General features: G+C 44.2%; 1 protein-coding gene across 1 annotated transcript in view; it reads right to left on the reverse strand.

The window, feature by feature from the left end:
* Nucleotides 1-14,793, reverse strand: part of hacd3 (3-hydroxyacyl-CoA dehydratase 3) — a 60,440-nt gene that overhangs the window by 7,105 nt on the left and 38,542 nt on the right. Inside the window, exons 7-8 of the mRNA XM_052040181.1 lie at nucleotides 5,133-5,260; nucleotides 3,371-3,483 (exon numbers count right to left, since the gene is read on the reverse strand). Coding sequence (XP_051896141.1) covers nucleotides 3,371-3,483; nucleotides 5,133-5,260 — 241 coding nt within the window. The remainder of the gene's footprint in view (nucleotides 1-3,370; nucleotides 3,484-5,132; nucleotides 5,261-14,793) is intronic.

A 14,793-nucleotide genomic window follows, 5' to 3' on the forward strand; every position in this document is an offset into this window, starting at 1 on the left:
CAATGATGCATATATCTCAGCCATGGCTCCAGCAATTTCTTTTTTTAGCTTCCCACAGTGTCCCTGGATATATCCTCATCTGGGCCCAGAGATTTATCTATCTTCATATATTAAGACATCCAGCACCGCCTCTGTTGTAATGTGGGCTATCTCCAAGACATCCCCATTAACTATTTCATGTTCTAAAGTCTTCATGTCTTTCTCCACAGTTAAAACAGAAATATTCATTGAGGACTTTGCCCATCTCCTGCAGCTCCACACATAGATATCCACTTTGGTCCTTGAGGGGCCCTATTCTCTCCCTTGTTACTCTTTTTCCCTTAATATATCTCTTTGGATTCTGCTTAAACTCCTCTGCCAAGCTATCTCATGCCCCCTTTTTGCCCTTCTGATTTCCTTCTTGTACTCCTGCATCCCCTATACTCCTCCAGGGATTCACCTAATCCCAGCTGCCTGTACTCTTCTCTGTATACTAACTAACTTCCCTCCCCACCCTTAGTCATGTTGCAGTGTTTCGAATTGAAACATTGACAATTTCTTTCCCCCAACGGATGCTGCTCTACCTGCTGAGTTTCTCCAGTAGGTTGTTTGCTGCTCACAGGAACAGAACCTTGCCATAACCCAAGGACAACCTGTACTGCAGCAGAACGAGGGTGGCTACATACAGCTTTTGGAACCTGGTTCCAATATTGTGCTTTACCAGGTGTGACTGACAAGGCCAAGACTATGTTACAATCCATGTAGCTCTCTAAATGTCTTTTAAGCACTGTAATTGTACCCACCTCAACAGCTTCCTCAGTAGCTCGCTTCATATACTCACCACCCACTGTGCGGAAAAGTTTCCCTTCAGGTCCCTTTTAAATCTTTCCCATGTGCTATGTGCTCTTTCTACGTGCTCTAGTTTTAAGCTTCCCTACCCTGGGAAAAAGACTATGACCATCCACTTTATCTACACCCTTCATGATTTTATAAGGTCACCTCTCAGCCTCCTACATTCCACAGAAGAACGTCCCAGTCTATCAAGCCTCCTTATAAACTCAAGCCCTCCCATTCTGGTCACATCTTCATGAATCTTTTCTGCACCCTTTCCAGCTTAATGACATCCTTGCTATTAAGGATGAAGCTAAACAACCAGAACTGCACACAATACTTCAAGTGTGGTCTCACCAATGTCTAATCATTTACAACATGACATCCCAACTACTGTACTCAATGCCTTCACCAATGAAGGCAAGTGTACCAAACGTCTTCTTCATCACTCAGTCTACCTGTGTTGCCACTTTCAGGGAAATGTGTACCTGTACCCCTAGGTCTCGGTTCAACAACACTTCCCAGGGCCCGACCATTTACTGTGCAAGTTCTATCCTGGTTTAACTTTCCAAAAAGCACACCTCGTACTTGTCTACATTAAATTCCATCTGCCATTCTTGTTCTAGATCCTGTTGTAATCTTAGATAACCTTCTTCACTGTCCACTACACCACTAATTTTGGTGTCATCCACGAACTAACTGACCGTGCAAACTACATTCTCATTCAAATCATTAATATCGATGATGAACAACAGTTGACTCAGCACCAATCCCTGTACACATCACTGGTCACAGGTCTCCAATCTGAAAAACAACCCGTCACTACCTTATTCTGACTCCTACCACCAAGCCAATTTTGTATCCAATTGGCAAGCTCACCCTGGATCGGATATGATCTAACCTTCTGGACCAGCCTACCATGCGAGACCTTGACAAAGGCCTTGCTAAAGTCCAATGTCTACCACTCTACCCTCTTCAATCTTTTCATTACCTCTTAAAAACCTCAGTCAAATTTGTGAGGCATGATTGCCCACGCACAAAACCATGCTGTCTATCCCTTATCAGTCTGTGCCTTTCCGAATGCTGGAAAGAATCAGAATCCTCTCCAGTAACTTTCCCACCGCTGATGTTTGACTCATCAGCCTGTAGCTCCCTGGCTTGTCCTAACAGCCCTTCTTAAATAAAGGCACAACATTAGCCACCCTCCAGTCCTTTGGTACCTCACCCATGGCTAAAGTTGATGCAAATATCTCTGCCAAGGCTCCAGCACTCTTCCCTGGCTTCCCATAATGTCCAAGGTGGAAACAGAAAGAGAAAAAAACAGGCAGAGGGAGCCGGGTGGGGGAAGGGTAGAGACAGAGGCTGGTAGGTGATAGGTGGAATCATACAACAGAAGGCTGAATAGCCTCTTCGGTGATGCATCGGTTTGGTTTTGCAATCATTGTTTCAGTTTTGTAATCGTTTCACGCTAAAATTCATTGCACTATATTTTGATAGGATGCTAAAGAAGTGTTTATTATTCAGTTGCTTTTTGATCTTCTGCACTGTTATATCTATAAAGCTCCTCTCAGTCTCTTAGAAGAGAGTCTAGCGCTAGCCAGAACCTCATAGCAAATGATCCCCAGGACCACGTTCTTCTGACCACACAAGAGCCTGCAGATGCTGGAATCTGGTGCAACAAACAATCTGCTGTAGTAACTCAGTGGGTCGAGCAGCATCTGTGGGAGGAAAGGAATTGTCAATGTTTCCAGTCAAAACCCCGCATGAGGACTGAGAGTGGAGAGAGTAGATGGCCAGTATAGAGGGGAAGGGAAGTGGTGAGTCAGGAGTCCAAGGTGATTGGTGGACTGAGGAGGGGTGTAAGATGACAGGTAGGTTGTGTCAGGTAGAGGAGGGGAGCAGGGGTGGAGTTGTGAGATGGTGCAGGTGAATGAGAGATGGAGGGAGGGAGGGAGGGAGGGGGAGAGAGAGAGAGAGAGAGAGAGAGAGAGAGAGAACAGGCAGATAGCTGGGGAATAGTCTGTGCTGCCTGGGTAGTCTACAACCCCTTTTCCCCACCCCCTCTCCTTCCAATCCTCCCATTTTTGTCCCCTTTTCCTCAAAACTCCACCTCCCCCCCCACCCCCGTTCTAGTTCCATTTGCCATTCACTCCTCCCCAAACAGTTCCATTCTCACCTGCTTTATGTATCAGAGTCCAGCACTGGTGGCCTTTTGTATTCCTGCTCCTCCCTCCAGCAGCTGTCTCTGACCTTCACACTCCCCTCTTCCCACCTTGCTCCACCTGCCACAGTCTCCCAATCCACCCCTGCTCTCCTCCCTTACTGGCACAACCTGCCCGTCATCTTTCATCCCTCCTCAATCCACTAATTGCCCCAGAGTCCAGTCTCACCACTCCCCTTCCCCTTTTTATACTGGCCATCTCCCCTCTCCACTTTCAGTCCAGTTGCACTGAAAGTGGAGAGGGTAATTGTCGACTGCTGTACCTGCTGGGATCCTCCAGCAGATTGTCAAATAACGTGGAGCAACAAACAATCATTTGAAAGTGAGTAACATACAAACCTGAACATTTCGATGATGCTCCAGAGGTAAAAGACAGCAAATACTGCTGCTTTATTCTGCATTTCTGCTTGACTTCCTATCACCACAAACAGAATCATGATCCTCCCAATTACCTGTTAAAACAATTGCATCAAAAAATTAACATGGTAAATGTCTGAACTGTAAAAGTTGGACTCACACCTCAAAGAATGAAAATGTTTTGAGAGTTTTAAATACTTAGTCGTTTATTTATATTTCTGCTGCTCTTTGATTTTAACATAATGGCCCTTAAAAATAAGACTCATCCCCTAACCAAATTGCTGGGTCTAAGTTCATTTCAGTGAATCACATCGACTTAAAAGAAAACAGTCGATACGTGAACTGCAACATTCAGCTTACGAAGTTGGGACAACTTAGGATTCCACCCTCAGTTCCTCAATGCATGTAACGTCTTACAAACTTGATTGATTTTTGAGAAGCTGACAAAGGTGATTGATGTAGTGGATACTGAACACATGGCATTCAACAACGTCCCTCATGGTAGGCTCAACCAGAAGACTAAGATGCATGGGATTCACGATGACTTGGCCATTTGGATATATAATTGGCTTGTCCATAGAAGACACAGGGTAGTTTCGGTTGATGTGTCTTATTCTGGCTAGAGGTCTGTGACTAGTGGTGTTCCACAGGGATCCATATTGGGACCTCTGCTGTTTGTGATATATAAACTGACTTCGATAAAAATGTGGATGGATGGGTTAGTAAATTTGCAGATGACACAAAGATTGGTGGCATTGTGGATAGTGTAGAAGATTGCTAAAGGATACAGCGGAATATAGATCAGTTGCAGATATGGGCAGGGAAATGCCAGATTGACTTTAATCCAGGCAAGTGCGAGGTATTGCACTTTGAGAGATCAAATGTAAAAGGAAAAGTACACAGTTATTGGCAGGACCCTTAACAGCGATGTACAGCGGGATCTTGGGCTCCAGGTCCGTAGCTCCCTGAAAGTGGCTGCACAAGCTAATAGGGTGGTAAAGGTGGCTTATGGCATGCTTGCCTTTATTAATCAAGACATTGAGTTCGAGAGTCAGGAAATTATGTTGCAGCTTTATAAAACTCTGGTTAAGCTGCATCTGGAGTATTGTGTTCAATTCTGGTTGCCCCATTATACAAAGGATGTGGAGGCTATGGAGAGGATGCAGAAGAGGTTTACCAGGATGCTGCTGAGATTAGCGGGCATGTACTATAAGGAGACGTTGGACAAACTTGGGTTGATTTTTCTGGAGTGAAGGAGGCCGAGAGGAGACCTGATAGAAGTTTATAAAATTATGAGAGGCATAGATAGAGTAGACAGCCAGTACCTTTTTTCCAGGCTCGAAATGTCTAATACTTTCACAGTGCTGGGTGCCTGGAATGTGCTGCCAGGGCTGCTGGTGGAGGCAGTTAAAAAGAGGCATTTAAGTGGCTCTTAGGTAGGTATATGAAAATGCAGAGAATGAGGGATATGGACCACGTGCAGGCAGAAGGGATTAGGTGTCAATAGCTTAATTAGTTCGGCATAAAATGGTGGGCTGAAGGGCCTGTTCCTGTGCTTTACTGTGCTATGTTTTGCACATCCCAACCATGGAACACCATGTTCACAGGTGGCTGCATACAGACTAATTCAGCAAGAAGCAAAGCCGAGACTTCTATGATTTGCACCAAAACATTCTCCAGCTAGGAAAGGAGTAGTTTCTTGCTTTCCTTCCACCCATTGTCCCTTTCAATGACTATACCGTACCTGGATTATTGCAGGCACCAATGCCGTTTTCACCAATCCCAGCAGTGGGTTTACAACCTCCAAAATTGCAAGTATCTGACAAAAGTTCATCATGTCACCTACTGCATGAAATGTATCAAATAAAGAATCTGTAGACAAAGACAAGTAAAATAATTAGCATTTTAAACAGCAATAGTAAGCCTAGTCCTGTGAAATATCAACTAAACATAATCAAGGTGAACTTCTCTGCTCTCCAACAGGATTTCCACCTATCTTTCTTACCTTGTTCACCCTCTGTGGATTTCCCTTCTCATTTTTGATAAGCTATTGGCCAAAATCCACGTCCACAGTCACATCTCTTTCCTTAGAGAATGATTCCAGCTCCTTCACTCTTGTATAAGAGTAATAGGGTGGTGAGGGAGTGAATAGGTCCCCTTAAAGATCAGCGTGGCCATTGATGTGCAAAGCCACAGGAAATGGGTAAGAATTTTAATGAATATTTCTCGTCAGTTTTTACTGTGGAGAAGACCATGGATGCCAAGGAATTGAAGCAAATGAGTTGTGATGTCTTGGACCACATACGAATTTCCAAAGAGCAGGTATTGGTGGCCTTAAAGCACGTTATGATGGATAAATCCACAGGGCTTGACCAAGTGCAACCTTGGGAAGCTAGGGAAGAAATTGCAGCAGGCCTTCCAGATATATTTGCATCATCTTTAGCCAGGGCTAAAGTTCTGGAAAACTGGAAGGTAGCTAATGAACATAGAACATTACAGCACAGTACAGACCCTTCAGCCCACAATGTGCCGACATTTTATCCTGCTCTAAGATCTATCTAACCCTTTCCTCCCACATAGTCCTCCATTTCTCTATCATCCATGTGTCTATCTAAGAGTCTCTTAAATGTCCCTAATGTATCTGCCCCCACAACCTCTGCTGGCAATGCATTCCACACACCCACCACTCTCTGTGTAAAAAACGTACCCCTGAAATCCCCCGTACATCTTCCTCCAATTACCTTACAATTAATGCCCCCTCGTGTTAGCCATTGTCGCCCTGGGCAGAAGTCTCTGACTGTCCACTCGATCTATGCCTCTTATCATCCTGTACACGTCTATCAAGTCACCTCTCATCCTCCTTCTCTCCAAAGAGAAAAGCCCGAGCTCACTCAACCTATCCTTATAAGACATGCTCTCCAATCCAGGCAACATCCTGGTAAATCTCCTCTGCATCCTCTCTAGCTTCCACATCTTTCCTATAATGAGGTGACCAGAACTGACACACAATACTCCAAGTGTGGTCTAACCAGAGTTCTACAGCGCTGCAACATTACCTCACGGCTCTTGAACTCAATACCCCGACAATGCAGGCCAGCACTCCATACGCCTTCTTAACAACCTTATCGACCTGCGCGGAAACCTTGAGGGATCTATGGATGTGGACCCCAAGATCCCTCTGTTCCTCCACACTGCTAAGAGTCCTGCCATTAACCTTGTATTCTGCCTTCAAATTCGATCTCCCGAAGTGTATCACTTCACACTTTTCCGGGTTGAACTCCATCTGCCACTGCTCAGCCCAGCTCTGCATTCTATCAATATCCTGTTATAATCTACAGCAACTAGCTTAGATGGACAACTTGGTTGACATGGATGAGATCAGAATCAGAATTATCACTGACTTAAATGACATGAAAATTGTCATTTTGTAGCAACAGTGTGGTGCAAAGACAAAATTACTATAAATTACAAAAATAAATAGTGCAAAAAAAGGAATAACGAGGCAGTGTTCATAGACTGTTCAGAAATCTTGACGGTGGAGAGAACAAGCTGTTTCTGAATCCTTGAGTGTGGGTCTTCAAGCTCCTGTACCTCCTCCCCAATGGTAGTAACAAGAAGAGGGCATGTCCTGGATGGTGAGGGTCCTTAGTAATGGATGTCTTCTTCTTGAGGCACCACCTCTTGAAGCCGTCCTCGATGGTGGGGAGGGTTGTGCCCATGATGGAGCTGGCTGAGTGTACAACCCTCTGTAGCCTCTTGCAATCCTGTGCATTGGAGCCTCTATATCAGGCTGTGATGCAACCAATGAGAATGCTCTCCACTGTACACCTGTAGAAATTTGTAAGCGTCTTTGGTGACATACAGAATCTCCTCAAAATCCTAATGAAGTAGAGCTACTGGCATGCCTTCTTTGTGATTGCATCAATGTGTTGGGGTCAGGATAGATCCTCCGAGATATTGATGCCCAGGAACTTGAGGCTGCTCACCCTTTCAACCACTGACCCCTCAATGAAGACCAGTGTATTCCTCTGACTTCCCCTTCCTGACATCCACAATCAATTCCTTGGTCTTGCTGGCATTGAGTATGAGGTTGTTGTTGCGACACCACTCAACCAGCAGATCTATCTCACTCCTGTACACCTCATCGTCGCAATCTGAGATTCTACCAACAACAGTGGAATCATCAGGGAATTTATGGATGGTATGTAAGCTGCGCCTAGCCACACAGTCATGAATATAGAGAGATTAGAGCAGTGGGCTAAGCACACATCCTTGAGGTGTGCCTGCGTTGATTGTCAGCGAGGAGGAGATGTTATTACCGATCTGCACTAACTGTGGTCTCCCGACAAGCAAATCAAGGATCCAGTTGCAGAGGGAGGAACAGAGGCTCAGGTTTTGAAGTTTGGTGATTTGTACTGAGGGGATGAGTTGGGCCAAAGGGTCCATTTCAGTGCTGTATTACTCTATAACTCCAACTTGTCCCATGTGGATTCCAACTCAAATTCTGCCCTTCACAACTCGGACTCACTCAGGATCACAGGTATGTTGAAAGTCTATCAAACATCTCCCAAGACACCATTTTCTTCGCATCCTTGGATTAACACTCAGTGCTATAAACCGACTTTTCTCATTCCTTTCAGGCATAAAAGATCGTAAACTCCAACATCTCCGGCATTGCAATATCCCTCCAGATCCTTCTTTGCTTTCCTCAGATTCTATCTCCCCCCCGTCCCCAAGTCACACTCCATGCTGAGTTTTCACCATCCCTTCTGATCTTCCTTTCTCTGATACTGAATGATCAGTCCTCAGCAGAGGCCTTAGCTTCATTCCCCCATGTCCCCATCTCAATGAATTTGCTCAACATGACATTAAACTCTTCTTCCACTACCTCTTTACTCATTTCTTTGGCCAGAAACCTTCACCCCGAACTGTGGACCCTTTCACCAATTGTCAGAACTCCCAATCTACCCGGACACGACTCTCTGATCAATTACCCTCTCTGGATTCATTCACTGACCATCTAGACTTTTCCACTCCTCTCTTGTGCTCCAACCAATTCCTTCCAAACTTGCAGCACTCCATTCATAGAACATAGATCATAGAAGAGTACAGCACAGGAACAGGCCCTTCAGCCCACAATGTTGTGCTGAACTAATTAGGCTAATGATGTCTAATTAAACTAATTTTTTCTGCCTGCACATGCTCCGTATCCTGTTCTCTGCATTTCCATGTGCCCATTCTCTACACATCCATGTACCTAAGAGCCTTTTAAACATGTATTTCATATCTGCCTCCACTACCACCCCAGCAGCACATTCCAGTACCCACCATCCTGTGCGTAAAAAAAAAACTTGCCCTGTACATCTATCTTGAATTTATCCCCTCTCACCTTAAATGCATGTCCTCCAGTATTAGGCATTTTGACCCTGGGGTAAAAGATATCAATTGCTTATTCTATCCAGGCCTCTCATAATTTTATAAACTTCTATCAGGTCTCCCTTCAGCCTCCGCCACTCAAGAGAAAACAACTCGTTAGTCCAACCTTTCCTTATAGCACACGCCCTCTAATCTAGGCAGCATTCTGGTAAACTTCTGCACCCTCTCCAAAGCCTCCACATCCTTCCTGTAATGGGATGACTAGAATGGAGAGCAATACTCCATATATGGCCTAACCAGAGACTTATGAAGCTGCAACATAACTTCCTGACTCTCGCTTTGATTCAGTGACTTGAATAATACACCTTCACCTGGTCAACCTCTGAATTTTCCTTTTCTGGATCTCTCCTTCTCCATCTCAGGAGACAGAATAGCTACTAACATCCATTTCAAACCTACTGACTCCCACAGCTATCTCAACTACTCTTCGTCCCACCTCTCCACCTGCAAGGACTCTATTCCATTATTATCATTCCTTTGTCTCCGACATATTTGTCAATGATGAGACTTTCTATAGTGCCTTTGAAGTGTCTGCTTTCTTTCTAAACCATGGCTCCCCCTCTACCATTGCTAACAAAGTCCTTGACTTCACCTAATCCATTTCATGTGCACCTGCTCTCATTCCTCTCCTTCAGGACAGAACAAAGAGGGAGGTCCTCTTGTCGTCACCTTCCACTCCACCAACCTCTGCATTCAACAGATCAGTTCTGCTGCCTTCAAAAGGAATTCCACCACCAGAACATCTTCCACTTTCAGCATTTCATAAGGACAATTCCCTTTGTGACTCCCTGTTACATACTAACTGGTCATACTAACCAATTCCCTTCTTATGGAAATTTCTCAACAGCAAGCAATGCAACATGAAGTCATAGAGTTATTTGGCACATAAACAGGCCCTTTAGTGCCACTCATCCAATGCCAACCAAGGTGCCTACCTGAGCTAGTGCCATTTGCATGTGTTTGCCGCATATCCCTTTACCGATCCATGTACCAGTCCAAATGTCTTTTAAATGTTGTAATTGTTCCCACCTCTACCACTTCCTCTGCCAGCTCGTTCCATATACCCACGACCCTCTGTGGAAAAAACTTGTCCCTTTAAATCTCCCTCTCACCTTAAATATATGCCTTCTAGAACATAGTACAGCACAGCAACAGGCTCTTTGGCCCACAATGTTGTGCCAAACTAATTGCCTAACTAAACTAATATACACAATGTCCATATCCCTCCATTCTCTGCATATTCATGTGCCTATCTAAGAGCCTCTTAAACACCTCTATTGTATTTCCCTCCACTACCAGCCCTGGCAGTGCATTCCAGGCACACACCACTGTAGAAGACAACAGGAAGGGAGCTCTGGTGAACAAAGGGTTACTCTCTCTTTACTGGTAAACAGCTTGAGCCACCTGCTCCTGTAGTCAGCTTGGCTGATAAGGAGTTGGTGAGCTTCAAGGCCACAAGGAAACAGGGTTGTTTGTGATTAACTGTGAAAGATGTGTTAACCTATCTGGCTGCACACAGAAGCCTCGGCTTGACCAATGGTAGCGTGAGCTGGTCAAGCATAGCCAAATATGGGTATGCCTGTGCAGTAGGTGGACACCCACCGGAGAACAATGTGTTTAAGTTTGTTAGCACCCTGTATTCCTTGAGTCGGACCATGTACAGAGAAGAGCAGCACTGACTGTTTACTCCTCCATGTACCCCCACTCCCGCTAGCGTTAAATAATAAAGAACTTTTTGTATGCTCCTTGGTTCTGCTGTTATCTGCTTTATTACAGCGCGGGTCGACTTCCACATTGGCACAGTCGGCAGGATATCGCTGGGATACCTGGATACCTCTGGACTGAGTAAGTGGCAGGCGGCGTTCGGAAGGTCAAAGGGAGAAGTAACAGCGCCTTCAGACCCTTTGTGTCTGACTCCTACATTGACCTCCGGGAACACTGTAGTCCCTCATCTGAGGTAGATCTGACTCCCTGCCAAGACCCAAAAGAACCAGGAAAAGGAACAAAGAGATTTACAGGTAGGAGCGTGTTATTTTTAAGAAATAGTCGTATGGTTAAAAAAAACAGTGGTTCGTATGGATAAATAATTCTGAGTTTGTTTGGAAGATAATCAGAGTTCCTATGGTATAAATTAGTTCAGAATTAGAGTTCGTATGGAATAAATAAGTTCGTTTGGTATAAATAAGGTCATATGGAATAAGTAACTTCATTTGGTAAAAATAAGTTTGTTTGGAAATAAAGTAGTACTATAGAGTTCGTTTGGGAACGGTTCGTTTGGAAGTGGTGTTCGTTTGGAAACATAGTCTACGGTAAATTGTAATTTGACCTGTGGCAGTGAGGCCAGGATAAATTGTGATTTGGACATCAGATGTATAATCGAATGGGACAGACTTCAGATAAAAGTGATGGGGGCGCTCCAGTGCAACAACTGTGTTAATTGCACCCAGAACATTGAAAACAGTATTGACGATTGTTAGCTACGAGAGTGCTTTTCAGTTTGTGGTAGAAATTTGTGTTTTTTAAATTGATGCTTTAATGTATAAGTGTTGTTTTTGGGTTATTTTTGTCTTTCATATTATGTAAGTTTTTTGAGAATTAAGTGCTAATAAATTAAATTTTGAATAGTTAATGAGCAACATTATGTACTAAGGAGGGGAAAGGAATGTAGGAATAAAGTGGAAAAGACGAATTAAGGAATGGAAAGAACAAGATTTAAAAGAGTGGTAGAAGACAAAAGAGAGTAGTTGGAGGGATAATGCATGTTGAACAGGGATTGAGTTAAGCACTAAGGAGGGTGCACCCAAAGACTGGGGGGTATTGAAGGCTGAGTGTGAGTGGTATGACAACCAAGAAAAGAAGCGCAGAGATAACAAAGTCCAGGCACAGCACCAATTGATTAATAAAATAGCCAAAGGTAATAAGGCCAATAATGACCCGGGGACCCATTGTCAGGCATGGCGACCCTATTCTTGCAGAATGATGAGGAATTGGAAGATTCCTTGTGGGCGAGACTACCCCAGTATGCCCCCCAGGGATCCCAAGCTTTACCACCGCAGGAACTGGTACAAGCACCTCGTGGTGCGGAGCTAATACCTTAAGTCCAGCCTCCCATCAGGGATGAGCAAGCAGTAGAAGGGATAGCTGACCTTGTGAAAATAGACCGCAGAGCAAAGAGGGAAAAAAGCCCTGAGGCAAGAATGCTCCCCAATCCCCAAGCAAGTGCTCAGGGCCAAGAAGACACTATGCAGATTTACACAACGTGGAAACTCCAAGAAATGTTACTAATAGCTCATCATGCTCCAGACAGAAACAAAGATCCAGTTGGATTTGTAAATTATATACAATCTACTCAGACCATGTACGGGGCACAACCCCAAGATCTTTTTTCCCTCTGTCATGCCATATTAAATCCTGAAGAGAGTATTAAATGGAAGGCGGCAATGCAGGCTCTTGGAGGGGGTCAGGGAGGAGCCCAGATTGTTACATATGAAGATTTAAATCGGCAAACTAATGATCGGAATCAACAAGTTAATATTATGTTAATGGCCCTCTCGGAGAGTCTGAAAAGACCCATTGATATGAGTAAGGTTCTGGAATGTAAAACTACTTCTAAAGAGACAAGCCAAGAATTTTGGGAACGTTTTACTACAGCACATCAGACATATGCTGGAGATCAGGCATACAATCATGGAGAGCCGTCCACCCAATTTAATGCAATTCTGATGCAGTGTCTCCCAGAGAAAACAGCAGCATTAGTGAAAACCAACTTAGACTGGTGCAATAATTAAGTGCGATGTGCATATTAAAGCCCAAGACCCCATTTCCCTGGGAAATGCCTATGCGGGTGCTGCCGCAAAGGATGCTGCTATCCACGGTCCCCTTACCGTCTATTCAGACAGATATAGACAACTCTTGAACAGGCCAGCCCTGCCTGACATGGGGTGTGTAGAAAAACTTCAGGGGAATGCCCCTGAAAATCAAATTGAATTTCGAAACAGCAGGGGTGCACCAAAGATCCTGACACACGGTTATGGACCACCCCTGCTGAACAAGTTTGTTTACCAGATGCATTTTTACCTATGTTACTTAATTATATATGCCCTTAGTGAAAGAATGATTAGTTATGTACAAAAACTAACTGAAGTTCTCGAGAGTACATCTGCAGGTACATAACACCCAGAGAAAAGTTGAAGGACAACCACAGTGGATACATCACTCTGACTGTAAGAGGATTGGCCCTGGGAAAGGACAGCATGACGCGACGGAAGACAAGCAAGACCCCTGCTGAGACTTATAAGTGGCAAAAATGGACAATTATAGTATGTGTAAGTATTTTGGGATTTGTTTTGGGCATCCTTGTAATGAATACCTTAATGCAAGGGGAAAAGTGTTCAAACCATGTAGCTAAATGGGAATGGCATGACAATACTTATCTATGCATGCCTTTAATGTATGCATATAACAACTTATAGTGGTCAGGGGATCCCTATGGTATCAATACCTTTTAATGACAATGAACATAAGGCATGGAAATGTCACTCTTATAGGACCCAGAAGAGCACCGGGACAAAGGCATGTCAGCCTACGGCACATGTATTTACTAAGTGATATAGAAACATAGAAAAACTACAGCACAATTCAGGCCCTTCAGCCCACAAAGCTGTGCCGAACATGTCCCTACCCTAGAAATTACTAGGCTTACCCACAGCTGTCTATTTTTCTCAGCTCCATATAAGCCCAAATATAAACAGTCCAGAGAGCCCCTGCATTTTACAGTTTACCAAGGGAGGGACATGTGCAGAATATCACCCATTTAGCAAACCACATCAAGGAACGGATAACCGAGGTACAGGAAATAGGAGAACATTTTCACAATTACATTTCCCTGGGACCGTCTTGGTAGCCTTTTAAGGGATGCTGGACAACATTTATCCAGGGTATATGCATCCTCGCTGTTATTTTGTTGATAATATTGCTTTTACGGTGCTTTTGTATGCTACACTCCTGTCTTAAGTTAAATTCGCTCTAAATCGTTATCATGGAATGATAAAAGGAGGGAATATAGAAAACAACGGGAAGGGAGCTCTGGTGAACAAAGGGTTACTCTCTCTCTACTGGTAAACAGCTTGAGCCACCGGCTCCTGTAGTTAGCTTGGCTGATAAGGAGTTGGTGAGGTTCAAGGCCACATGGAAACAGGGTTGTTTGTGATTAACTGTGAAAGATGTGTTAACCTGTCTGGCTGCACACAGCAGCCTCGGCTTGACCAATGGTAGCATGACCAAATATGGGTATGCCTGTGCAGTACGTGGACACCCACTGGAGAACAATGTGTTTAAGTTTGTTAGCACCCTGTATTCCTTGAGTCGGACCATGTACAGAGAAGAGCAGCACTGACTGTTTGCTCCTCCATGTACCCCCACTCCCGCTAGCGTTAAACAATAAAGAACTTTTTGTACGCTCCTTGGTTCTGCTGTTATCTGCTTTATTACAGCGCGGGTCGACTTGCACACCACTGTCAAAAAAAAATTGCCCCACACATCTCCTTTGAACTTATTCCCATCACCTTAAATGCATGCCCTCTAGTATTAGATATCTTGACCCTGGGAGAAAAGATACCGGCTGTCTACTCTGTCTATGCCTGTTATAATCTTATAAACTACTTTAGATTTGACTCCTTTACCCTGGGAAAAAGACTGTGACCACCTACCTTATCTATGCTGCTCATGATTTTATACACCTCCATAAGGTCACTCCTCAGCCTCCTTTGTTCCAGCAAAAACAGTTCCAGACACTCCAGTCTCTCCTTATAACTCAACTCCTCCAGTCCCAGCAACATCCTTGTGAATTTCTTCTGCACCCTTTCTAACAATCACATTCTTCCTTTAGTATGGCAACCAGAGCTACACACAATACTCCGTGCAGCCTCACCACTGTCTTTTACAGCCGTAACATGACACCCCAACTCTTG

The sequence above is a fragment of the Pristis pectinata genome, chromosome 28 (assembly GCF_009764475.1).
Source record: "Pristis pectinata isolate sPriPec2 chromosome 28, sPriPec2.1.pri, whole genome shotgun sequence".
Lineage (NCBI taxonomy): Eukaryota > Metazoa > Chordata > Chondrichthyes > Rhinopristiformes > Pristidae > Pristis > Pristis pectinata.